Source organism: Scyliorhinus canicula, chromosome 1, assembly GCF_902713615.1.
Source record: "Scyliorhinus canicula chromosome 1, sScyCan1.1, whole genome shotgun sequence".
Classification (NCBI taxonomy): Eukaryota; Metazoa; Chordata; class Chondrichthyes; order Carcharhiniformes; family Scyliorhinidae; genus Scyliorhinus; species Scyliorhinus canicula.
The window spans coordinates 57,727,241-57,754,797 of NC_052146.1; the positions used below are offsets into that span (position 1 = coordinate 57,727,241).

General features: G+C 43.0%; 1 protein-coding gene across 1 annotated transcript in view; it reads left to right on the forward strand.

The window, feature by feature from the left end:
- ksr2 (kinase suppressor of ras 2) overlaps window positions 1–27,557 on the forward strand; it is a 592,582-nt gene that overhangs the window by 326,759 nt on the left and 238,266 nt on the right. Inside the window, 1 exon segment of the mRNA XM_038791136.1 lies at window positions 513–694. Within this exon segment, the coding sequence (XP_038647064.1) occupies window positions 513–694 (182 nt within the window).

The following is a 27,557-nucleotide window of genomic DNA, read 5'->3' on the forward strand; positions in this document are numbered from 1 at the left end:
GGATTTGGAATGTGTCAATCCACTACTTTGTAAGATATTTTCATTTTCAATTTGTTGAATCATTTGCAGTGGGTGCTAGAACTTGACATATCCTTTTTAAAATTAAATTCCAAGTGCCCAATCCTTTTTTTTGTTCAAATTAAGGAGCACTTTAGCATGGGTAATCCACATACCCTGCACATCTTTGGGTTGTGGGGGTGAGACCCACGGAAAATGTGCAAAATCCACACGGACAATGACCCGGGTCCTTAGCGCTGTGAGACAGCAGTGCAATGCGCTATAGAACCCCCCCCCCCCCCCCCACTAAATGTGATCAATCCTGCAGTAGAATCCCAGAGAAGTATTCAAGGGCTAATCAAAGCTGAACAGGGGCAGAACTATTTTTATCCTGCTCTGGTTGTTTCTGTATCATTATTGTTTATAAGTAGTGAGTCTTCCATTATATTTTGAGGCTACTTTTGTGCACATGAATAAGTCTTTACTGATTTGTTATCTTTGTATCATTCTGCTAGGGCAAAGAAAAAGAACAAACCTCTAAACCTGAAGATTCACAATAGTGTTGGTAGCTGCGAGAACATCCCTGCTCAGCGTTCCCCTCTTCTCTCCGAACGTTCTTTGCGCTCCTTCTTTGTTGGATATCCATCTTTTCTTCCTTCTACTCCTCCCGTTCACACTGAAGCCAATTTCTCATCAAGTAAGTAACCACAAGTCATTTTGAATTGGTTGCTGGTTGAACAAACAGGGTGTTGCTGGGTTGGAATTCGGTCACTTAATTTTGATGTAACATTGGCCTTCAATTTTCAAATCTTAGAGCCACTTTATTTTCAATTCCATTGCCCCTTTAATATTGTTTTGGTTTACTCATTTGTTTTACTTCCCAAAAAAAATCCATTTGGCGTTTGATAAGTTTGTAAAGGAGCAGTTGTTGATTCAATAGCAAACCGTTTGGGAGATTACCAAGTGTTGGCTATAGTTTTAATAGGTTATCCAAGGTAGTATATTTGAACCAGTAATAATACAGCACTTATTCCAGGCTGCAGCACGCACTCAGAATCACAGCAAAGTTGTGATTCCAGTTCATCCAATTCAAGATCTGACAGGAAATTAAAAGAACAGTATGATATGTGATGAATGTAAGAAATTGTTATATTTTATATTTGTTGCAGTAATGTTATCAAAAACCTGGGTAACATCCATAGAGACAGTGTGGCTGCTAAAGCTATGATTAAGGTGTTGTAAAAGTGTAAAAATCCTTGGATTTTGCAGGGGGAGTGTTTTGCTGATCAATTTGAGGAGCACTTAATTGCTTCCAGATATCTGGCTAATGGAATATTGTTTTGATTTGGAAGTTCCTGGGGTGCAATTGATTTATGCTTTGGGTACAGATGATGTAATTAAGGGGAATTGCCAGGCCTGTCTGTAGTTGCAGTTTGCCATAAGATTTTAGTCTGACAAAAAGTGTTTTCAGTTTGCTCCTGAAAGGTTCTCCCCACGATCTCTGCACAGAGAAAAGCAAGTAAAACTTAATTGTTAACTTTATTTATAAGTGGTATTTGAACTATATTTGTTTGCTTAATTGGAATATTTAGTGGCAGAGTTAGCACGGAAGTTAGAATTCCTTCTTTGATTTAAGAACTATTAGCTGAAAAACTATTTCTTTATCGCTAATGTGGTTAATTCTGTTCAAATTAAAGTCTGTTTTAATATGACTATTGGTCAGTGTTATCTTTCCCCACACGTTTTCAAATTGCAAATAGTTGTGTTCTCATTCGAGATCCTAATAGATGTGTATTGTAGATTAAACAGTAGAGATTGGTTTTAAGGATCTTGAAGGGTTTTTTGATTGATACAGTGTTTGATTCATTAGTGATATTGTCATCCGCAAAACAATTCTCATGTTTTCCCAATAGGAAAAGCACTAATATTCTGGGAAATAAAGTAATTAAAATGGGAGCAGTCTGATTTGTTCAAAATTTTATTTTATTTAAAAACATATTCCAATTAAGAGGCATTTTAGTGTGGCCAATCCACCTACCTTGCATATCTTTGGGTTCTGGGGGTGAGCCCCACACAGACAGGGGAGAATGTGCAAACTCCACACGGACAGTTACCCAGGGCCTGGAACAACCCCATGTCATCGGCGTCATGAGGAAGCAGTGCTCACCACTGCGCCATTGTGCTGCCCGTTCGTTTAAAATTTATAAAGTGCTTTGGGGTTTCAACTCTGGTAATTATGATGAAAGTCTGCCATATTTGTGCAGTAGTAGGAACTTTTGAAATTTGGAGTAATAATAGGATTAATAAATGAGGAGAAAAATTAACTCAGAAATTAGAAAGAAAATTGACCAGAAGATACAAGGGATATTTGGCTCAGTTTTTCATTCTGTCAATACCTTGCGTCATAATGGATGCCAGCTTTAGACGGCACACAGATTGTGCTGATAGGAGGCACAGGGACACATTGGTGTTTCCTGACTTTCCAAAATGATATTAAAATTACAGGGCTATCTATATATATATATAGAGAGCATGTGTCAAAACAGTTTTCCTTAAGGGTTCCAAGCAAGTTACAGTGGGCGGCATGGTGGCACAGTGGATAGCACTGTTGCCTCACAGCTCCAGGGACCTGGGTTCAATTCCGTCCTTGGGTGACTATCTGTGTGAAGTTTGCACATTCTTCCCGTGTCTGTGTGGGTTCCTCTGGGTGGGCGTCATCCAGATAATCATATTTAAATGAGCAATTAGAATCATCTGTAAACGTGCAGCCCATTTGAGGCCGCATTCTCCCGGTAGTCACCGGCCACATTAGCGTCGCCTCACTCAGTTGTGGATTAGTACTGATCTCCACAAGTGGAGACAGGTGAGATGGTCATGCCATGGGGCTCAGAGGCCTTTGGAGCCCCCTAAGTCATCAGACACAAGGAAGGCAGTTCCAACGTGGCAACCTGGCAGTTCTAACTTAGCACTGTGGCAGTTCCAATCTGGTAAAGTCCATTGATCATATGATGTCAGGTTGAGTTCATTGAATTCACTATCATTTACATGCTATTGATGAGTTCCCCTTTGGATTTCTCAGTAGCTTACTTTGGACACATTTCAGTATTAGAACAAAGCAACATTGGACTTCAGAGCAGGTGTAGGGCATTTAGCTATATGAGCCTGCTCTGCCATTCGATAAGATTTAGCTGTGGTCTCAACTCCACTTTCCTGTCTACCCCCAAACCCTTGACTCCTTTGTCTATTAAAAATCTGTCTAACTCAGCCTTGAATAAATTCAGTGACCTGGCCTCCACGACTTTCTGGGAAAGAAAATTTCACAGACTAAGGATGTTAGACGTTTAGCTGCTGTTGTATAAAGAGTCAAAAGTTCTGCTCCTTTTCACCAACACCTTTATTTCACTTCAACAGACTCTGCTCAAAATTCTAACATCATATCACCTGACACAAAGGCCACCTGAAGCCCCTTTACGTATCAGTGTCAATTATTGGATACTTAACATAAATGAGACAACTAATTGGAATTTCTCTTAACCCATTACATAACAGTCTCCCCTTCCTTGGAGAAAAAAAAAATTAGGTGAAAACAAAATTACAAGAAACTCAAAAACACACACGCAATTATGCCCCCCTTTTTTCATTTTTGGAAAAAAAAAACAGTTACAGAAACAGGTGTCCTTCATTAACAATATCCAAAAGTTTCTGTGAGCTAGCCCCTCTTTTTGTAAAATAGTCTGATAAATGATAGCTACTGTCAACCCATTAAATTTTTGCTATTTCCTCTCTGTCCAACATCTGCTTCAAACTTACGATGTCTATCCTTAACCTTTTTTCATTGACACTTTTTGTGGAGTGCCCATTTTCCCACAGGGATTTATTGCCAATGTGACATTCAATAGGCATATTACCCAAATCCCCTAATCCCAAAATTTCTGTCAATATCTGAGATATATAAAAGGCCATATCCACAGCTTCTACAAGGTTTAACGTCTCAGCTGCCAAAGTGCCTTTGACCACTCTTCTTATTTTCTTTGTTTCCCACACAAGGGGGCAACATTTACCATTGTTCCCCAAAAGGAAAATTATAAAACCTCCTGCGCTTGAAACCCCGTCTGATAAATTTTCATAGGACGCATCACTATAAACTATGAGTTTCAAGTGCCTTAGGTCACCTAAAACCGGGAACCTCAAAACACATTCCTGCATTTTTAGTTTGACCAACGCTTTATTTGCTCTTATTATGTCTTCCACTTTGGGATCATTCATTTTTGTACTCAACTAGAAGACATCAAAACTCACGTCCGGTCTAGTCTGTCTACCTAACCAATTCAGTTGCCCAATTAAACTTTGCAGTTGCTCTTTTTCCATCTTTGAAACCATTGTGTCTTTTTGTGAAACCCGGCCACGCCTAATTGCTATTGGGCTGATGCTTTCCAAATAATATTGCTGACGTAAAATTGCCCCTAACTTAGTCCGTCTGATTTCCAGTCCAATATATTTAAATGCAAGGAAGGCTGACTTCAAACACTGAATTCTTTCCTCAAGCCAGAGATTACAGTAGCTTCAAAATCACTAGTCCCACCCCACAAAAAATTATCGACATGCATAAAGATGCCAGAAAGATTTCCTTTATCGTGCCAGTAAAACATTGCCGGATCTGCTTCCAACTGGCACCAGCCTAACTTTAACAAAACTGACCTGACTGAAAAGTACCAGACTCTAGACGCATCATTCAATCCATATACACATTTGTTCAACTTCCAGAGTACCCCTTCTGTGTTAGCTGCCACTTTTGGAGGACAGAGAAAAATGTCTCTCTGGAGCTGATGCCCCTGCAAGAAGGCAGCTTTTATATCTATAGATTTGCATTCCCATGCCTTTATGGCTAATAGAGCCAAGAAGATCTTTAAAATAATCTTTCCTGCTGGAGGTGAATGTACCCTTAAATCCGGATCTTCTAAGGTTTCTTCAAATCCCCTTGCCACAAGCTTGGCATTTGCCTTATAAGTTCCATCCGGAACAACCTTTTCCGTGCAAATCCATCTGTGGGATAGAGCTCTTTGTCCCCTATCCAGTACTTCCGTGTATACCCCAAATTCACTCCAACTATGCAGTTCTTGCTGTTTGGCATCTTTGATAACTTTTTCATCTAATTTATTGGATGCCACCAAAATCTCACGTGAATGTGGGCTTCTACTCCTATTAGTATTCATAGTCTTCGCAGTCTTACTTATGTTCTGAGACCTTGATAAACCACATCTGTACAAAACCTTGGTAAGGCCACATTTGGAGTACTGTGTGCAGTTCTGGTCACCTCATTTTAGGGAAGCTTTGGAAAAGGTGCAAAGGAGATTTACCAGGATGTTGCCTGGAATGGAGAGTAGGTCTTACGAGGAAAGGTTGAGGGTGCTAGGCCTTTTCTCATTAGAACGGAGAAGGATGAGGGGCGACTTGACAGAAGTTTATAAGATGATCAGGGGAATAGATAGAGTAGACAGTCAGAGACTTTTTCCCCGGGTGGAACAAACCATTACAAGGGGACATAAATTTAAGGTGAATGGTGGAAGACATAGGGGGGATGTCAAAGGTAGGTTCTTTACCCAGAGAGTAGTGGTGGCATGGAATGCACTGCCTGTGGAAGTAGTTGAGTCGGAAACGTTAGGGACCTTCAAGCGGCTATTGGGTAGGTACATGGATTATGGTAGAATAATGGAGTGTAGATTAATTTGTTCTTAAGGGCAGCACGGTAGCATTGTGGATAGCACAATTGCTTCACAGCTCCAGGGTCCCAGGTTTGATTTCGGCTTGGGTCACTGTCTGTGTGGAGTCTGCACATCCTCCCCATGTGTGCGTGGGTTTCCTCTGGGTGCTCCGGTTTCCTTCCACAGTCCAAAGATGTGCGGGTTGGGTGGATTGGCCATGATAAATTGCCCTTAGTGTCAAAATTCTATGATCTATGATTAACCTAGGACAAAAGTTCAGCACAACATCGTGGGCCGAAGGGCCTGTTCTGTGCTGTATTTCTCTATCTATCTATCTATCTATCTATCTACATCCCCTCTCCCGCCTGGTATCTCGTTCTGAACTGCTACTGCTTAATCTTTCCCTTCTGCTGTGGGATGTCCTTTCAATAGTTCTCGACCTTTTCCTGTGGACCTGTTCACTAGCCGATGTACTATCAGAACTGGCACTGCGTTTCTGTGCCCTCCATTTTTGAACTTCGTTTTCCCAGTCCATTGTCTTGACTCCTTTCCCTGAATGCTGTACATTCAACCAATGTTTATACTTTCCAGTGGCCTTCCCTGCTCTACTAATAACAGTTGCATCATTCCATTGACTAGATCTTTCAGGCAAGTATGTCACTTTTGTGCCAACTTTTGGCAGTTGCCCTTTTGCAAAAATGGCCGGTACTAATTCATCAGACGTGTTGTGTTCCTCGACAGAAACCCTGTTTATATCAGTTAACTGGTCCTTATAGTTGTGTAACACTTGCGTACCAGATGACCATGGTTCCTCGTCATGTCTGTCTGCTCTATCTAAATTTGAAAATTTGTAGTCTGTACGCATTATCCTTGATGAATGTATCCTAACAGTTTGATTGCCATGCTGCAAAATAATTGTTTTGCCATCTATGTCTATGATCTTCCCTGGGCCTTTCCTTTCATTAAAATTCTCTCTCTTATACTATGCCTCCTTGCTGAAAAACGTATTTGATGGCTGTACATTATGTCTTAAAGCTCTGCGAATTCTTTCAGAGACTTCTGCTTCCAAAAAGGCTTTTCTACTGCTATGCAATGCATTTGAATGTTTTGCAAAGGCAGAGCTAATTGTAGTCCCTTCCCAAGTTGGAGGCTGGTCATCCAAAATGGATGGAATTTTAGGATTTCTACCAAACATTAATTGATAGGGACTATAGCCCCCAACCTGCAATGAATTATTTGCATGTACCGCCCATGCTAAAGCTGAATTTAGCCTGCAATTCGGTCTATCTGCCAACATTTTCCAGAGCATGTCAGCGATTAAAGCATGGATACTACTAAATGGGCTTTCTGCAGTCGTATTCATAACTATGATATTCACGTTTTCACACATATCCCTGAACTCATCATTAGCAAATTCTCCCCCATTGTCCGTATGGAATTTTGCCAGGTGGCCCACTCCTGTCCCTATCCATTTTTTCTACGATTTGATCCAGAATTACTCTCTTTTCTTTACTTCGTACAATCATTGATTGACTAAATCTGGTTGCAAAATCTACAAAATGCAAAATAAATATATTATTGGCTTTATCCCAGATCTTAAAGTCCATGGCCACAATGTTGTTACAATCCCTGGCCAAAGGTAGGATTCTGTACTTCTGTACTTCTACAAACTTCACAGCAATCACTAATCTGCTCTATCAGTTTAGTATAGTCTTCATCCCTTACCCTGCATCCTTTAATAATTTTTTTAACCTCCAAGGAGACGGATGCGCAAATTGCCTTTGCAGTTTTAATACAACAAGCTTTTTATCAGCTACAGTCCCATTTTCAACTCCCAGTAACACATCCTTAACAACTCTACTTGAAATATTATTTGTCAGCAATGGAATATAATGGTGTCCCAACTGTGTAAATTATAAGTCCATCGTCTTTCCAAAAACTGTTGCTTTATCCAGTCCCATATCCAGTTCCATGTCTGCTTTCTTCATCGACGGTGTGCTCAGAAGCAAAGGTATCTCACTTAATACAACATCCGTGCAAATGAAATGATTCACTCCGGTAATGTTGCAAGGGATCACCACTCTTTTCAGCGACTTCAGAGTATTATCACCCCCAAACCTGAAACGTGTGGAACTTTCAAATTCCTTAACCTTGTTACGATTTTAAACATTCAAGGAGTCCAGATAACATTTTAATCAGTCAATTCCACACCGTAGATGTGCAGCCACTGTCCAATACAGCACAATTGAAGGATTCTGCAACCAACACCCTCATTTCCGGAGTAAAACTGCTTGTTAATAGGACAGTGCCTTCTTTCTGGTCACTATCTTTCTCCTCTTCTCACTCTTCCATGTCATGTGTCACTTCAAACACTCCATTATAACATGTTGGACAGTTGAAAGCATAATGGCATTGAGAGTCACATCAAAAACATCGATTTATCATACCCCGGGCATTTCTGGGGTTCAACTTCCTGTTGTAGGTTCTAACTAGGTTTCTGTCTTCATAATTTCCGGGTCTCGATCTCCTTCTATAGTCTTAGAGCCTGTTTGGAGCTGTGCTATTTCGCCATCCTGTTAGTAGTGTATCTTCCATATTCTGCTTTATTGCAGGCTGACCAAGTTGGGTCACCAGTGCCATCGGAATGTTTCCCCAGAAACCTTCTTAAAGCTTCTGTCATCTGATCGAATAAGATATCCTTATCCGCAAACTGAACTCCTGTCAAAACAAGGAGCCTATTCATGTTGCTCACTCTAGCACAGTCAAGTAATTTAAAGGCCAACACAGACTGTGGAAATTCCAGGTTGTGTTTCTGCAGCGTTTTATATAGTCTGCCAAATTCCATTATATAGTCTTCAATGGAGAAATCCTCTACTTTCCGGAACCTATCAAAATCCGACCATGCTTCATACGCACTTCACAAGTCATCCTTCTTATAAATCTTATCCATGCAACATAATAGGGTCTGCAGACGTTCTTCTGAGTCTAACTCTTCCAATTCCAGCTCAGAAAACACTTTGCTCCGGATTTTACTGTCATAAGGTAGAGAAAGAGCCAATTCCATACCTTGTTTTCACTTTCCCAAGGCCACGTAACTACTGCACTTCTCCATTGGTCGGACAATCCCCTTTCAGAAAATAAGGAGGGATAGTCATATCCGGCCATCTTTATCCTAGGTTCAGCCATACATCTTTGGGGTTTTTTTCTCACTCACTCCTTGGTTTGGTCAGGAAAAGTTGTATCTTTCAACCCTTCCCATTTGCACAGCAACCATCCTCTGCTACCATTTGTTAGATGTTTAGCTGCTGTTGTATAAAGAGCCAAAGGTACTACTCCTTTTTACAAATACCTTTATTTCCCTTTGACAGACTCTGCACAAAACTATATCTTCGCATCACCTAACACAAAGGCCACCTGAAGCCCCTTTACATATCAGTGTCAATTATTGGATACTTAACATAAATGAGACAACTAATTGGAATGTCTCTTAACCCATTACTTAACAAAGGACCCTCTGAGGTAAATAATTTGCCTAATCACAGTCTTAATGTTTTTCATTAATTTACGGGATATGGGCATCACTGGCTAGGCCAGCATTTATTGCCAATTCCTAACTGCCCTCCATTTCAGTGAACATTGAGAGTCAGTCATATTGCTGTGGATCTGGTGTCACATGTAGGCCAAACGAGGTAAGGGTGGTCGATTTCCTTCTCCTGAAGGACATTAGCGAACCAGATGTTTTTTACGTGAATCGACAGTGGCTCCATGGGCATCATTAGACTGTTAGTTCCAGATTTTTGTGGAGCTCAGATCCCACCGTGACAGACGGTGAAATTTGAATTTGACCCAGATCTTGCCATGGGTATCTGGACGACAATATCACTGTGTCACCGCCCCCAGTTGTGATAGGTTTCCTCACATTAAAACTAAGGTAATAGAAAAATAAAGTTTTGAAATTTAAAAAAAACTGTAATTTGATGACATTTGTATTCAGTCTAAATAAATTAGTAATTATAGCATGAATACTTGAAAACCATATTAAGTCTTTTCAGGTATACAAAAAATACAAGAAATTATTTTTGTTCACGCATTATTCATTTTATGTTATGGAGCTTCACAATGTCATCAGTAGAATTTGAAGAATATTTCTGTATCTCTTCCATTGTATATTTATTTGGTGTAGTCAGACTATCACAATTCCAAGGAGATAGGAACCTAAATATTCTTGGGCTGTTTCGGAGGCAGAATTAGTTTAATCAAGTGTGTGACAGGTTTCTGCTCTTCCTTGTGTCCCAGAGATCATACATGCTTTTACCCTGCCTGTTGTGGCTTTTGGTGTTTTGTACTACTGGATTAACTGGTAATTCTGCTAGCCTTGCCCAGTATATGATCGTGGGCAAGGTTCTCCGCCGGCATGATGCTCCGTTTTGCTGGTAGCATGTGGGGCTGCCCCACAATGGGAAACCCCATTGACCGGCCGTCGTAACGGAGCATCCCGATGGCGGGGTGAGGTAGAAATGTGGCACGACGGGACAGAGTATCCCGCCGCATGTGTTACGTTGATGCAGTAATTGGGCTCAACAAATTCCAACAGTATTCAAACTCCGAGTTATCAGCTACCATCGGAAAAGCAGCACGGTGGCATTAGAGCAACCGCAACTTTGATTTTGTTTTCTGCTTTAGGCGCAGACCTTACCAGCTTCTGTCTTCCCTTGGTGGAGCAGCAATGTGCTGCTCAAATATCTTTCTGCTCTTGTGGGGCAGGAACCCCTGTAAGAGCATGATTGGTGCAAGCGTCCCTCCGAGCACACAAATAACCCCCTTTCCAGGATTCTCAGTTGACTGGGTTCACACGGTCAAGTTAGCTTCATTTAGGTTGCCTGTGTTAATTAAAGAGACTTTCAACCCAATTGTACGTGGTAAAAAGCATCAGGCAATTTTTGTAAGAGCAACAGATCTGTGCATAAATCAGTTTGCATTGTACTACACTTTTGCGTACTTCTAAAGTAAAATTTGTTCCTTGCATCATGTCAAGTTGTTGTGAAGATGCAAAGAGTTCTCTCAGAGATCTGTATTAAAGGGATAAATTACTGGCTCTCACATCTGTGTGAACAGCTTAGAACTGGTGAATTTCCCATTTTTAATATTTACACACTGCTGAGTCACATAACAAGTTTATACGTTTTCAAAAATGTTGGTAATAAGCAATATAAACTATCGCTGTGACAAATATAGATGTATGCAATTTATACATCACATTGTCCTCTGGAAAAAGTGAGGTGGGAGCAGAATTTTCATTGCTAATTCATTTAAGTTGTCAGCATTCTAAAACGTATGTACATGTTACCTGTGCCAGTATTTCATGTGGTGCCGTGTTTCAGTAAGCAATGTGTTGAAATTAGTTAGCCGACAATCCAAAGTGACCGTGTGAGGGGCCTGAAAATGGCAAAAAGAGTGCAAATTAAACTGTCATTGTTCCGGATGGAACATGACACATCATAGACTCAAAGCTAGACCAATGTGTTCTAATTTATCTGTTGCTACTTATCCTGCCAACATGATTCATCCTGTGGTGCTAACTCCAACTGCACAAGGTTCTTGTCAGGTGGAGGGATGAGCAATTAATCTTTTACCAGATGAAGGCTGTTTATGCATGGGATGAACTGCTGGGCATGAGAATATGCCCACTGTGAAAAGTTACATACTTAATGAATAAAATCAGTGATCATTTTTAACAAGGTTTGTATCTTCTTTCTCATAATAATCCTTATTCCTTGCTATTTTTGAATGCAGTGATTTATCACTCGCATTGACATGAAGCTGTTGGATGATGAAGGAAGAGCACTAAACACATTCATCTGAAATTCCTCTCTCATAAAATACATGTATTAAGCCTCTACTAAAATAGCTGAATTTCAAACAAGGCACGGGAGCACTTGCAAACTATAATCCCAGTGTGCAATGTTAAGACTCTTCAGTAGATTGTATCGACATGCTTTGTGCATTTTCTTTCTACTTTCTATTTCTAACATGTGATGGCATTAACAGGCAAAGGATAACTATCATTGTGGCAGTTGCTGCCAAAGTAGTCCCATTTGAATTCAACAATGCAGAGTTTCTATTTAACCCATGCCGGTAGCATGGTGCTGAGATTATTGATAACTGAGCAAGAGTGGAGCTGACAACCAAACTTCCAGTATGAAAGAAGGCAAAGCTACTTAACCCATTGTGCTGCTTCTTCCTGCAGTTTATGTGCTTTTTTTTACACTGCCATAGATTTTCCTTAATTTACCTCACATCCTGAGAGAATCTGGATAATCACAAATATCCAAGGGGTGAGAGCCTTAAAACTGCTCTCTGATTGCTAAAGTTCGTTCAGTGAATACTTTAATACATCATTTTGATGTTTTAATGGGCATCTCTACAAAGATTTTTTTTCACAAATGCTATCTTAGAATTGCAGCCTGCTTCAGATTAAGACAGGGCAGTGAGAGCATGGAATTTGGACAGCACCTGCTTCTGACCGGTATTTTCCCCTTTCTGGCCAGGTTCCAAAATTCTGAGAATGAAGAGCAAGTGCCACCTCCATTCTTCCCTTCCTCCTGTCTTGATGTCACAGATGAAAGCTGGCTGTATAGAATGGCTGCCTCTGCAGAAATCCTGTCAGTTCTACCCAGTGCAGAAAAATTATGCCTGCATGCCACGACACATTAGCCATCAGGCATCATTAGCGAAGCCTGTTGAGTCGGGTTAACATCAGACGCACCTGATGTTGACGTAATGACGCATTTACTAATAACTGAGATCTGGAGGAGGAGAAGTCCAACCTCCTCCAAAGTTCCTAAGATGTATATAGAGCTGTAAATAAATGATGATAGTTTCAACAAACTGCAATCTTCAATATTGCTTATTTGGCAAACTTCTATGTTCGAAAACCCCGAAGAATTCCATCTAGACCCCAAAAACACAACGAAACAGAGCCCAGAATGTCATTCCCCATTGACAGATAGATTGATCTCAGACAGATCAATTACTGTCAAATAAGCAGAAATTCAAGGACACCAAGCCACATAAAGTGGTATTAGGACAGACTATTCAAATAGCATGGTTTTAAGAAGAGAGAGAGAGAATTAAAGAGGTTGAGGAGGGAACATTTTGTTCTTTTTTTAAGTTAAAAAAATTCCAATTAAGGGGCTTTAGCATGGCTAATTCACCCACCCTGCACATGTTTGGGCTGTGGGGATGAGACCCACGCAGACACAGGAAGAATGTGCAAACTCCACATGGACAGTACCAGGGCTGGGACCGAACCTGGGTCCTTGGTGCCGTGAGGCAGCAGCGCTAACCATTGTGCCAACATGCCATCCTCGGGAACGTTCTGTTCTAACTGCTGTTGATACATTTGCCAGATGGTCTCATTATAAATTCTTTACTGAGCTTCAGAATGGTTACTCATTTAGCTTTCAGAGTGGGGTTTATTGGAACAGCTGCAGAAAGGGATTGATGACATTTATCACATTGTAATAATTCAGATCTTCTTTGAAGAGCTTTCTAATGCCTAATACACAGATTAAGCGGTGTGAACTAGAATCGTAGAATTTACAGTGCAGAAGGAGGTCGTTTGGCCCATCGAGTCTGCACCGGCCTTTGGAAAGAGCACCCTAATTCAGCCCATACTTCCACCCTATGCCGAAGCCCAATAACCCCACCTAACGTTTTGGAAACTAAAGGACAATTTACCATGGCCAATCCACCTAACCTGCACATCATTGGACTGTGGGAGGAAACCAGATCACCCCAAGGTACCTCACCCAGACACTGGGAGAAGGTACAAACTTCACAGTCACCCGAGGCCAGAATTGAACCCGGGTTACTGGCACTGTAAGGCAGCAATACTAACCTCTGTGCCACCGTGCCACCCTATGAATGGCTCTTTTTTAAAAAAAAATAATTTTAAGTGCCCAATTCTTTTTTTCCCAATTAAGGGGCAATTTAGCGTGGCCAATCCACCTATGCCGCACATCTTTTGGGTGGTGGGGGTGACTCACGCAAACATGGAGAGAATGTGGGTCCTCAGTGCCATGAGGTAGCACTGTACCACCCTGCCACTCATATGAATAGCTCAGTTTGATTGCTACTTTTCTTTGAAGTTGTAAGCTGTGCAGTAATTTTCAGAGTAGATTTTCAGAGTAGTTTTTCAAAGCTCCCTTGCTTATTGTCAGTTTCATAATCACTTCAAAGACTTGCCAAAGGTGCTCATTATTCATTGGTTCTGTGCATAGTGAATAGTGGAAGTGTAGGTATAAAGTGTGCATGGGACATGGGGGACATGAAAGTGCATGGAGGTGGGATTGGCGACATGCATGGCATGTGTAAGGGGGCATGGAAAATATGAGGTGTCATGAAGAGGACATGGGAGATATATCAGGGCATGAGGGTGAATGTAGGCTTGGAGGACATGGGGGGATGAGATTGAAGGTGCATGGATGGGTTATGGGGGAGGATGAAGGCTTGAGGCCTGACCATCATGGTTATGGCTCAGCCCATGTTTCCACAAGCGATTCCTTTGTTGCCTCGTGCCTGTGCAGGCAGCTGGTCTGAATCCATGGTGCCCCATCTACCCAACAAAAGGGCAGTTGTGGGCATCTTTAACGGAGACGGGTTTGTGGGGTCAGGAACTTTCCCAACTCCCAAAATCTGTCTCCTTGAAATCCAGTTTGCAAGTACAAAACCCATCTTTAAAATAAAAGTCTAGTCATGTCTATTTTTAAAAAAACCTTGCAAAGGAACCATGTATCTAGAACCGATCGTCTCTAATTCACTTTAAAAGTTCCATAGTAGACTTTGTCGCCTTAAAGTGACAGCGCCACTTCAATACAGTTGCAACGTTAATAGCAGAAATAATTCACATTGATGGTAACAATATATTGCTCCTATTTTCAGATTTATGTTGAGAGCAATGCCATTGGAGATTCTCTAGTTGTTTTAAGAGACAAAGCAGTACACAAGATGCGCACGCCTCACGTTTTAAATATGCTTTTTTTTGGTTCTATTTTAAACTGTCAGTAAAATCTATAACTTACCAATCAGATAAATGTTTTTACTGCTTGTTTATCCTGTTATAAGATTGCTAATGAAGACAAATTAAACAGCTGCTGTGACCAACAGGAACAAAATGGTTTTATCAGATTAACAGCCCCTAACAACATCACCTAACCGCTGGATACTCAGCAGTTTATGATTCAGTTTGAGCCATAATTTTCCAGATGTGCTTATTCATGCATGTTGTATCATTCAGGCCAGTGTAGTATAATTTTAATCAGATTTTGGTTGCTCTTAAATTTGAACCCTTGCTGGTTATGTTTCCATTTGAATATCCTTCAACCCACTGATGCACATTTTGGGCTGCATGGCACAGCAACTTCCCTTCTCTCAATCTGATTAGGGCCATTTGTGTTAGAGTTAGAAATAAAATTAAAATTATGTAAATGCAGTAACAACATAGAGATTGCTGTTTCAGTGGATATTTCCATCATAGCTGGAAGCATCTCTGTCAGACGCTGACTGACCTGCCGTGCTTTACCATGCGTTTTCTATTTCTCATTTTACATGGGAAATATCAACAAGGAGTTTGACATGTTTGTCAAGTATGTCTGCCTAGCGAGCAGTGTGAGCAGCAACAGCTTGTGCCATGAGAAGAATATCCATAATTCTCCATATATTCACTTTGGGTGCTGTCATGGTGAGTGGCGCCATTGACTGAAACTCGCTTCCTTTAGCTAAGATCTCAAAAATCTACCACTGAGCAAAGCAGTAAAAACAAGTTGCTTTATGGACAATTTACATTCAACTGAAAGGAGCTGAGGTTGGGGAAGCTTTTTCAAGTCTGACGTCTGACCTGTTTCAATAGAATAACGCCTTGTTTAATCTGGAACAGAGGAGCCAACATGGGGAATGATTTTGCTACTGATTGCCAGTATGAAAAATGCAACCTTAGAAAAGCAGTGAAATGATGTGGTGGGCTATGCCAGTTTCACGTTTTCTAAGTGTGAAGAATTTGCCTCTTTAAATGCTGGCAGGCTCTATGGTTAACATTTTTGTTGGTGGATTAAAATATCTGCAGACAGCCTACTCAGTTGAATACTTCCATTGATGTTGTCTCTTGATGGTTGTTTTTGGTGTTGAACAGTAAATATGAATTGTGAAGGTAAACATGTGAGAAGCTACAAAGGAATGAAGAAAGAACAATAGGGATCTGGGGCCCAGCATTATTTGAAAGTAGATTGAATCTAGATTGAATCACCACTGGTATATCACACACACTCTCATCCATTATTTCAATATGTTTCCTCTGTGTTCTGTTTTGGTCTCTTAATGCAAAACAGATGTATCTTTATCCCATGATCTGCAGAATTTCAGCTTAATATGGAATACTCATGCTTTTTCTGTTTGGTTAGATTTTCCATATAATAGATTTATCTCCTATGTTTAAAGAGAAACTCAGAAACTTCCCAGAATCAGAACACTTCCTTTCTATAGCTCAGGTCTCAGCCTAAGTTGAAAATGTGGGACATTTGTAAATTCAAGCCAGCATATTTTCAGTCCAGAGATATTGCAATGAGTCAAACTCGGATGTCACAAAATTCCGGTTGTGTGGAAGTTATTAACCATTCCTGCCAGGAGAAAATCAAATTCCATAGGACAATGCCCATGATAAATCAAAATTTGGCACCGGTTACTTCAAATTTGCCAAACCTGTCTAGGCTTGATGTAAGACTGCGCTCACCAATCAGATCAGAGTTAGACTACAGAAAATATTGAAATCATAGAGCATTGGATAAACCATCATTTGACATCAAAATCTCCCTGTGAAAAGATGTGCCAAAGCTGTGAGAATGGTTAAAACTGTGAGAAAATTAGTAGTCTATTGGAGATAAGGTGAAGTTGATATGGAAAGTGGAAAACTGGTGCGACGTGGAAAAGGGACATTACAAAGGAGTGGAAAATTTCACCATTGAGTTTTTCTCCCATTATGGAACACAAGGCTAACATCTTGGAACAGTTCGACAAGTAGGCATTGCCCCCAGCAAGAAGAGGATGAAAATGGCTGCCTATTCTGATGTTCAGGAAGTTCTGCTAACGTCATTAAAGGCAGCACAAGCAGAGAACGTTCCCATCTCCAGCCCAATCCTGCAGGAAAGAGGAGTCACCCTAGCAAAGAAGCTGGGGCACATGGAGTTCACCTGCAGCAATGGATGGCCAGATTGATTCATGGTATAGCACAGCATTGGATGAGATAATCATAATCTGGGTGGAATTTGTAGGGGACGGCAGGAGGGGCCAGGGAGACTCGCAACGGGTTTGACGCCCGGCGTGAAACCCGTTTCTTGCCTGACGCCTGGGCTCTCCGGGCTGTTACAAATCCCGCTGCTAGCTAAGGACCCAGAGAATCCCACTGCCCCCCCTCCCCAAAGTTTTCCATGTTTCATTTTGAGTAAGAGAGTTAAAACAAAATGGCTTCAAACATATTCAGTTCTTTCAGTGGGCTGCAATCTGGCCTCGCCCAACAACTGGGATCACAACCCCTCTGATTTTAAGGCAATAGACACAAATAAGGCTGCACTAGGTTCTTCAACTAAAGAATAAGTTAATGACAGGCCTCAGAAACGCAGATGTAAAGTACTGGTTCCCCGTATTGGTGTCTGCAAAGGCACGAGATCTCCTGGGCAATGGAAAAGTACAGTGCACCAAAGTGTGACCCTGAAGCACTTCTCAGTCAGCAGTTTTGTGAATGAAGGGTCCTCCTCATAATGGCATCAGGAGGTGTGAACAAATGTCTACAGGCGGAGCATTTGGTACGATGTGCTGCAACAGATGTGCCTTCCTTTAATTTGTTTATTCTTGGGAAAGAAAAGTTGCTGTTTGCTGTAGCTCTTTGCAAATTATTATTTCTGTATTGGTTTTGTTTTGTTGGACAAATAAGTTTCAAAATTATTGGCACCTTTCTATCAGCTACTTAAAGCTATACCATGTTTTATTTGGCTGTTTGTAAAGCTGCAGCTGTTAGGGAGCATTAACCTTTGAATTAATATTCCTACTCTTGCATTTTCTGATTTTGAAAAGGAAGAGGATCAGAAGAAGCACAAAAGGCTGGTGATTTTGTATCTTCGATGCTCCATTCAGATTCATCCATGTTCTGATGCTCATGTGTATAGGACCAGGATCACTTACCTGAAGCTGTCTGAAGAAGTTTGTCAGCAACAACCTGAATTCCCAAAGAAAACAATCACTGAACTCTTCACACCTCACACTCCTGCAGCCAGACTAAGGGGCCAATTTGCCACACAGAGCCAACTTTGTCAGTGCTTCTCAAGGATACAGCTGCTTTGAGCTGTTACATGACAGGTGCCTTCCAGGCAAATGCACAAGAACCCTTTCCATTTTACAATCTTCAGTCAAAAACCAAATCAAGCAAATTAACAGTTGCATTGTTTGAGAGAGCCAGGATTTTCTATAGAAAGCAACGGAGAGCAAGAAAGAACCCTATGAGGCAGTATGTGGTTATCATCCCACCAACATGAACACAGCACCATTCATGAATAGTAATGGTTGTGATTCCATCAATGTCTACGTAGCCAGTGATCACATGATTAAAATCTTGTATACTAACTGTTTATCTAACAGCTCCCACGGCTGATCGTAGTCAATAGAGCCAGACTTACTCGAAGGGCTAAAATGATTCCAGGATGGCTTTTGGGCTTGTGACACACAATCAGGAGCCAGAAGATATATGGTAAATCAATATATCCATCCAGCTGAGCCATTGTGAAACATGTCTTTGGCACCTTGAAACAGAGGCTTGGAAATCAGGGAGGTGGGCAGAGGGTTACATGTTGTTGTTGAACCATCAAAGAAAATACATAAACAGGCCCTTTGAGATTCAAATTCCTGAGTACAATAATTGGTGAACCATTCCTTCAGCTACTGCTTCCCTTACTCCTGTTCATCATCTGAGCAAGCGCCCCTGCAAGTTGGTAACAGGCCACCAATGCGGCTGGTCAAACAGTCACATGTTAATACGTGAGTTTGTAAGTTGTAAGCAACCTTGTACTGACATAGTGCTTCTTATTTGATTCATTCAGTGGTCAGTGAGATATGGTCACAGGGCACAATTCATCTAAAAAAGTAAAAATTCATGCACATTTAAACTTCCCTGCATTCTCCCACTGTGATGATGTGCCAAACAAATAAAAAAACAGCAATTGATTAACATGTTGTTGCATTTTATGATATTTGCCATGACAAACTTGCATTGGCCAAGGTAAATTGTCTTCACCTGCTCCCAAATTCTGACTACAGGTGAATAGTCCATCACCTTCATCAATGCTGCTCAGGCAATGTTTATAAACAATTAGAAAATGGATCTACCCATTATTGTCGGAACTTCTGCAGCAACATCGTCAAGCCTTATTGCTGAATGGGAACATTCTTCAACAACCTTATAGCCTGAAAGGATGAATGTTTTTAAAGGCAGTTAATTACCACCGCATCTCTCCAGTCCATTCCTGTATTTATGTGCTATGTGCTGGGAGTCCCAGCAAATATTAATAATGAACCATCTCCTGGGGCAGGTGAGGGTAGTTCCGACTGTACCACACTGGGGCCATATTATCATCCCCAATGAGTTGCAGCCTTTTGTACAAAACAGGTGTTATTGACAAAGGGCATGACTTAGCACCATTGAGTTTCTTCTACATTTTAATTAAACCAGCTTGACAGTTACAGAGCAATTATAGGAAACATCACTGACCTTTTAAATGAAATAACGAAGGTCCAAGTTTTTAATGTGTATACTAGCCTGATACTGTTGCTTGTTTTCTGGAAGAAGTGTTTTGTTGTTGAGGGCCAGATTCCTCCACTTAACAAAGATATATTCCATTTTCCCATCCCTGGTTCTTCCTATGCACTTTCCATAGCCAAGAGGGAAGATAAATCATTTACTTCCCAGTATATGCAAACGCTGCTGTGCTTGAGCCCCACGACTCTCCCTCAGATATAGTCTTGTTTTCTATGAGCTAGCACCAGCCTTCATTCAGAAGCACCATTCCGATCAGGGACTCAATTGTGGAGGATTGCAGGAAAAAATACACATCCTGTCTTTCTCTTCAGGTCCAGCACACCGTACCACTTTGCTGCCTGGTGAATAATCTACTTCAACGTTGCCTCAAAGCAATTCTTTCAGAAGCAAGTGCCTCTCCATCCATAAAAATACGTGAATGTTCCTGTGCAGCAAGTGGGTGAATGTCTGAGTGAGTGCGGCTCCAACAACACTAAAGGAGCTTGACACTATTCAGGACAAAGCAGCTTGTTTGATCAGTACTCACCCGCCACCTTAACCATTCACTCCCCCATGACCGACGTACAATGGCAGCAGTGTATGCCGTTTATATGATGCACAGCTGCAACTCACCAAGGCAGCTTTGACAGCACCTTCCAAAACCACCCCTGACCTCTACGAACTAGAAGGACAATGGCAGCATAGCTGCATAGAAACACCACAACCTGAAAGTTCCCCTCCAAGTCACCCATCATCCTGGCTTCTCTGTTCCCTCATTGCCGCTGGGTCAAAATCCTGGCACTCCCTTCCTACCAGCTCTGCAGGTGTTCCTACAACATATGGACTGCGGCAGTTCAGGAAGACAGCTCACCACCATCTTCTGGAGGGCAATTAAGAATAGGCAATAAATGCTGGCCTCGCCAACGATGTCCACACTCAGTGAAATAATACAATTTTAAAAGTACATCAGTCAAGTGTACACCAGTTTGTTAACTTCAATTTCAATGCAAAAGAAAAGGGAAAGGTACGTAGGAAGTCCCTTTGGCAAAACTTCAATATTTAATAGAGTGCTCTCTCACTGTCAAAACAGATTGTTTAAAATTGAGGAGCCAGACCTTGCTTTCAGGTGACTCTTGGGTTAGCCTGTGGACAAACAGTCCAGTTAAATCTTAATCACTTAAAGGTTTACTGAAAGGTCATTACGCTTCATTCATTTTCTTCAAACAAGCAAGTATTATTCCAGAAATAATTTCAGATAAAATTATTTGGGAAAGCAGGAGTAAATTATATGTAGTTGAACTTCATTTTACTGCAATATTCTGGCATATATGCTGGCATTCAGTTTTCAGAAAACGTGATTCTTCAATCTTAGAACCGTACCCCTAGTGTGGATGCACTGCATTGTTGGAGCTTGTGTCCTTTGAATGAGGTGTTAAGTTGGGGTCCCACTTGCATGGTCAGGTGATGGTTAATGTTCCTTTGGTAGAACTGAAGATGAATAAGGGTTTCTACCAATGTATGCCATGGCCAACATTCCTCACGCCGTTTTTCACTCAGGCAGCACCATCTAAACATAGATTAATTGCCATTCATCTCATTTTAATTGGAGAGACATAGCAGCTACAATTGACTATATAATATCAGTGCAATTAAAGGCAGCTCATTTCATGTGAAAAGCTTTGAGATTTTTCTGAGACATTTATAAATGTTGGTCTTAATTTCAAATGTTGGAGCAATGTATGATTTTGAAGATCGAAGAGATATGTTTCCAAGAGGTTGACTATTATGTAGGAGCACTACTGTGGCAATTACAGGGACAGAAAACCTAACAATACATTTGCAATGAAATTATGCAGAACTAGAGTCTAGCGAAAGTAATACATATTAATTGATGGATTATCAGCTATGAAACACTTCAGTATCAAAGCAAAAGGCTTGTAAATTAAAATTAAAAGTCAATTTTATTTAATAATGAGAAAATGTGATTAACCATTCCACCAGAACTGAATATTCTTTCATTATTTGTTTGCTTTGTTACAACACCATAGGTCAGTGCGTGGTCAGATCCAGCCCCACAGGCCCCGGAGTCCCAATATAAGTGAATTAACCAAAAATATGTGTATTTTCCTGAGATCTTTAACCCTTGACTGCTCCAATAAGTTACAGGCACCAGATTTATAAGTAAAACATCAACAAACTGTTTATGTAAGAGATGAACATATAATGGAAATAATGGAACAATCATCTACTAGTCTGACTATTCCCAAAACCTTGCTAGACTTTCCCCCCCAGACACACACAAGACAAGCATATGATAGGGGGTAAGATTAAACATAACCGGGATTAAAAGGGTATGAGAGATTCGAGGATCTTCACTGCTGTGGTTGAGGTCCTTGTCGACAGTGATCTCTTTAGAAGGCGAGATGTTGTTGAGATTTTTAAGGACTGCCATCTATTAGAACCCCAGACTGTAGGTCTTCCTCTGGGGAATTGCCTTCACACAGGAGATTCAGGTCTGCGCAATTCTATCATGTGATCACCAGATGGACTCTCAGTCTCCCTCTGATATTATTGGAGTTTTTAACCTGAGAGTTTACAGCAGATTTTAAATCCACTCTGCTGTTGAACCACTTGCCTCGTCTCTGGCAGAGAGTCTGGCTAATCATGAAGAGAGTTCACAGACTGGGCTTTTCCCAGTCATTTAGACGGAGGGTTAAACTATTACAGACCTGGTGGGAGAACCTACTCACAGCCTTTCAAACCAGCAGTTCCCTTCACAGGTCTGGCTACTGCCTGCAGTTTTTCAAATAGGAGTGCCTTCCACAGGTCTGGCTGGGACACAAGGACTGGCTGGATTGGTAATAGTGAGGTTGAGTGTCTTGGGTTACAGGAAGATATAGACGGGATGGTCAAATGGGCAAAAAAGTGGCAGATGACATTTAACCCTGAAAAGTGTGAGGTGATAGTCTTTGGAAGGAGTAATGTGACAAGGAAGCATTCAATGAGTGGCCTGACGCTAGGAAATTCTGAGGAACAAAGGGACCTCAGAGTGTGTGTCTATAGATCTCTGAGGGCAGAAGGTGGTGAAAAAGGCTTATGGGACACTTGCCTTTATCAATCGTGATATAGATTACAAGAGAGGGAAGTCATCTTGGAGTTATATAGAACTTTGGTGAGGCCACAGCTGGAGTACTCTGTGCAATTCTAATCGCCACATTATAGGAAGGATGTGATTGCACTGGAGGTGGTGCAGAGAAGATTCACCAGAATATTGCCTGGGATGGAACATTTATGTTATGAAGAGAGGTTAGATAGGCTTAGGTTGTTTTCACTGGAGCAGAGAAGACTTGAGGGGCGACTTGATTGAGGGGCATGGACAGAGTGGATGGGAATAGCTGTTTTCCATTTATGAAGGGCCAGTTATGAGGGGACACAAGTTCATGGTGAGGGGAAGAAGGCTAAAGGAGGATTTGAGGAAAAACCTTTTCACCCAGAGGGTAGTGACGGTCTGGAATGCACTGCCTGGGAAGGTGGTAGGTGCAGGTTGCCCCACATCCTGTAAAAGCTACCTGGGTGAGCACTTGGCGTGCCATAACATTCAAGGCTAGGGCCAAGTGCTGGCAAATGGGATTAGGTAGACAGGTCAGGTGTTTTCCATGTGTCGGTGCAGACTCGATGGGCTGAAGGGCCCTTTCTGCACTGTATCATTCTGTGATTCTGTGGGAGCCTCTTAAATCGCCTGGCAGAGAGAGAGCTGAGAGAGAGTGCCTGAAGGTTCCTTCGGGCTTCGATCTTTCACAGAACTGACAAAATGGGGCCTGCTTCTACTGTTCCAGAAGTTTCTGAAGAGCTCCAACTATCCCAAACAAGAATCGGTCCAAGGCCCAGATTTCAAACGAGTTGACTGGCTGCTTGCCAAGTCCATGAACATGACACCACGGGCTATGCCACAGAGTGTACTGAATCAGAGGAGATCTGCCGGATCAGTTCACGTAGCAGCTTATAACTGGGAGAGCGGGGGGTTTTGCGGGGGCGGGGGGGAGTTCAAAACCAAGAAGTCGGTGATTATAAAACCAGCCATATCCCTATTTGTCAATGGAATCACTCCTGGAGAGAAGTATCCTTTCCTCGTGTTTGGAGCACTTGCCCGGTATGCCAGCAAATATTGGGTTTGGGTCCAGAATCGTAACTAAATTGGGGTCTAGTCCAGGATTAAAAAGTATAATTCATAGTTTGACCTGGGATTATTGAATTTAAAGATAATGGGCGGGACTCTCTGTTGGCTGAGGCCAAAATCACGGAATGCGATTGGGCGGAGAATAGGTTCCGAAGCCAAAATCGATGCGGACGCTCATTTGACGCCAAATTTTAATCCACCGCCACCTCGAGAGTGGCATCGTTGTGGTCTGGACACACTCCATTTGCACATCATTAGCGGCTCCGACCCCGTATTCTCAGGGGCCTCCGTGATTCACCACCTCCAGTGGGCTGAGTTCCCAATGGCGGATTCACTTGTGCTTCTAAAAATCGTGAGGCCAGCGTCGTGGCTGATGAGAAAGGGAGTGATGGGGGAGATAGAACACAGGCAGGCATGACCTTGGGCTGCTAGGCCGGACACTAGCCATGCTGGCTGGGATGGTAGGGGGCCCTGCCAGGGCCGGGGGAAGGGGGGCGAAGGGGGAATGGGCCATGTGGCCGGAGTGACTCCCCACGGGACTGGGGCAGTGTCCAGGCAAGGACCATCATTACCTCACCCCACTATCCGCCCATCTTGGCTCCTGGTTCTACAGAGCGACCGTATGGGTGCCCCCAACTACGCACCCCATCCTCTGCCATTTTCTCCACCACTCAACCTGCTGCCGCCCGCGGCGAAGCATCAGGCGGCCTTCCCAAGGACAGTGCCCACTGTAGCCACTGTGGGGGCACTGGGCGGGGCCGCGGAGCATAGCGCTGGCAAGGGCGGTGCCAGCCGATGGTACTCCTGGCATCAGGGACAGGCGCCAAAGCCAAAGGCTCCATGGTGCTGGCCAGCAATGGGGCCAGGGGTGCAGGGATAGGGGGGAATATGTGGGTGCAGAGCCCACAATGCCAGCCGGGGCCACCATGTAGACTGGTAGACCTGTTTGGGCACGGGGGTACGAACCATACTAATATGTCGGTCTTTCACCCCCCCCCCCCCCCCTGCAGACAATGGATATTGGAATTCAATGGTGGCCTTTCTGTGGTCCCTGCAATCCTGGGGGATGCTCTGTGGCTGTAGGTTCTGGTGCTGCTCAAGGAGGAGGAAGTTGCAGCAGTGGACCTTGCAACAACGGAGCATGACGCAGAGGTACAGAGGCAGCCGTCCAGGATGGAGAGCTAACTTCCCAACAAACCGAGGAGGAGGAGATGCCGCATGAAGCCTCCTGTGTACTGGCAACGCCTGTCATTCAAGGACCGGGCTTGCCGTCGAACACTCGTGCTCAGCAGGGAGACAGTGCAACAGATCTGCCAAATGATGGCACACCTGGCACTGTGGGGATATGGGAGAAGACACCCACAACCAGTGGGCATCAAGGTGATGGTCGTCCTGAACCTTTATGCTACTGAGTCCTTCAAGGCACCAAGAGGGGACCTGTCCAGGATCTCTCAGACCTCGGTGCACATGTGCATCCGTGCTGTCATGGAGGCCCTACATGCCCAGGCAGCTCAATACATACACTCCAATGTGGACGGAGCCCACCAGGCTGCCCAGGCAGCAGGGTTCGCCGCCATTGACGGGATGCCCCTGGTCCAGGGGTTGATTGACGGTATGCAAGTCCTTCTACAAGCACCTGCAGATGACAGGCCGCTCTACACAAACCAAAAGGGGTTCCACGAGATAAACATGCAGCTGATCTGTGACCATCAGCTGCGCATCATGCACGTCTGCGTCCGATACCCGGGAAGTGTGCACAACGTCTTCAGGAACACTTGACGATTCCTGACATGTTCATGACGTTGCCCCGGCTGGGGTTTGGCTCCTGGGCGACAGGGTTATCCACTGCAGTGAAGGCTGTGATGCCTATCCGGAGGCCACAGCTCGAACGCGGAGAGCCGCTACAGTGACGCACATACAGCGACCAGGAGCGTGATCGAGCATTGCTTCGGCCTTCTGAAGATGCGGTTCAGGTGCCTGGACCACTCTGGAGGAGCCCTCCAGTATGATGCTGAGAGGGTCGCCTGTATTTTTGCGGCCTGCTGCTTCTTCCATAACGTTGCGCAGCAGAGGGGCGTCATGGTGGAGGAGGAGGATTAACACCAGTCCTCATCTGAGGGGGAGGATGGACAGGACATGGAGCCCCGGCAAGCAAGGGAAGCCACACGACGTGTGCGCCAGGACCAACGCGCATGGGACGCTCTGATCACCTCCAGGTTCACTAACTATGGGGTGGGGACTGGCCAGGGGCACGTTCACCTCATCCTATCCCCATATACACACACATCCTGCTGCCACTCCCTCGCCTGCAACCCCCTCTGTGATACTCAACTACCACACTACGGGTTGTGGGCCCTGGGTTGGCAGTAACACCGGGTCCGGTATATTAAGGAGAGTTTGCCTCTGTTTAAAAAGGAAACTTATGAAGAGAGATAAGAAAAACAACATGTTTTCATTGCAATAAAGTTGAATTCGCAGTGTTGGTGGCTTAAGAAAAGTACTGGGAAGGCAAACTCGATAAAACAAGATAAGCCAGCAGGGCTTATTAAAGTGGCAAAAGAATCCATGGTTGTAACTGAAATGGTGCAAAAGATTGGACAGCTAGTTCAGAGGTTGTTGGACAAGCAGATGCTAGATCTTTTTAATGATTTTATTTGTGATGGTATGGTTTACTCATATCTACAATGTGAAGTAGGTTAAGATCTTAAGGGATACAGGAGCAAGTCAATCTTTAATGGTGAGAGGTAAGGAGATATATAGTTCGGAAGGAGTATTGCCAGGAAAGGTGGTAATATGTGGAATTTGGGGTGAATGGAGTAGTGTGGCATGTAAGGTAATGCTACAGAGTCTGGTGAAAAGTGGTGAAGTGGTGGTAGATGTAATAGAGGAATTACCCTTTTCAGTGATACAGTTTACACCTTGATCACAGGTGGGAGTGATGCCTACTGAGTTTGAAAACCAAGTAGAAAATCAAACAACTGAGGTGTTTCAAGAAGCATATCCAGCGGTGTTTCCACTAACATAATCACAAAGTGACAGGTTGAGACAGGATGAAGAGGAATCATGAAGAACAGATATAAAGGGTGAGGTTCAGTTTTCAGAAACAATCTTTGACCAGATGGTTGATAAAGAACAAGAGCAGTTGGAGGATGAAGTGGATATCTTTAATTTAGAAAACTTGATAGAATGATAACAGAAAGATTCAGAGATAAAGCCGTTGCATCAGAAAGCACACACAGAAGTACAGGGTACGACGCTTGGTGTCGGGATACGGCTGTTGAATTGCTTTAGAGGCCTGCATCAAGATTCTCGAAACGACATTCAATGGAATCTCGTAGCGTGTCGTGAGCTGGATCTCGCTCTCAACGGGCGAGATCCAGGCACGCATATTTAAATGACCCATAAGGCTCATTTAAATATGTGCTCACCCAATTCTCCCGGGATTCACTAGCCTCGCCAGCGAGGCTTCAACCGGGCACCGGGTGAATTGGGCGAGTGCATATTTAAATGAGCCTAATGGAACTCGCCAAAAGTCATGATGGCACTTCAGGGATCTTTCTGGGAAGCTGTGGCCCCTGGATGACTGGGCATTGGGTTGGGTGGCACCTTGGCACTCCCCTGGCCAATCTGACACAGCCATTGTGCCTGGGTGGCACTGCCTGGCTGGTAATGCCAAAGTACCCAGATACCAGGTTGCCCTTGTCAGGAATTGGGCCAGAGGTTTTGCCCATAAGAGGTAGAGTATCGAGGTAAGTTGTGTGAAGTGGGGGTGTCCTGAGGCCGCAGTGGGGTCGCAGAAGGGTGGGGTTGAAAGATCGGGGCTGATTTAAAAAGTGTCGCCCTG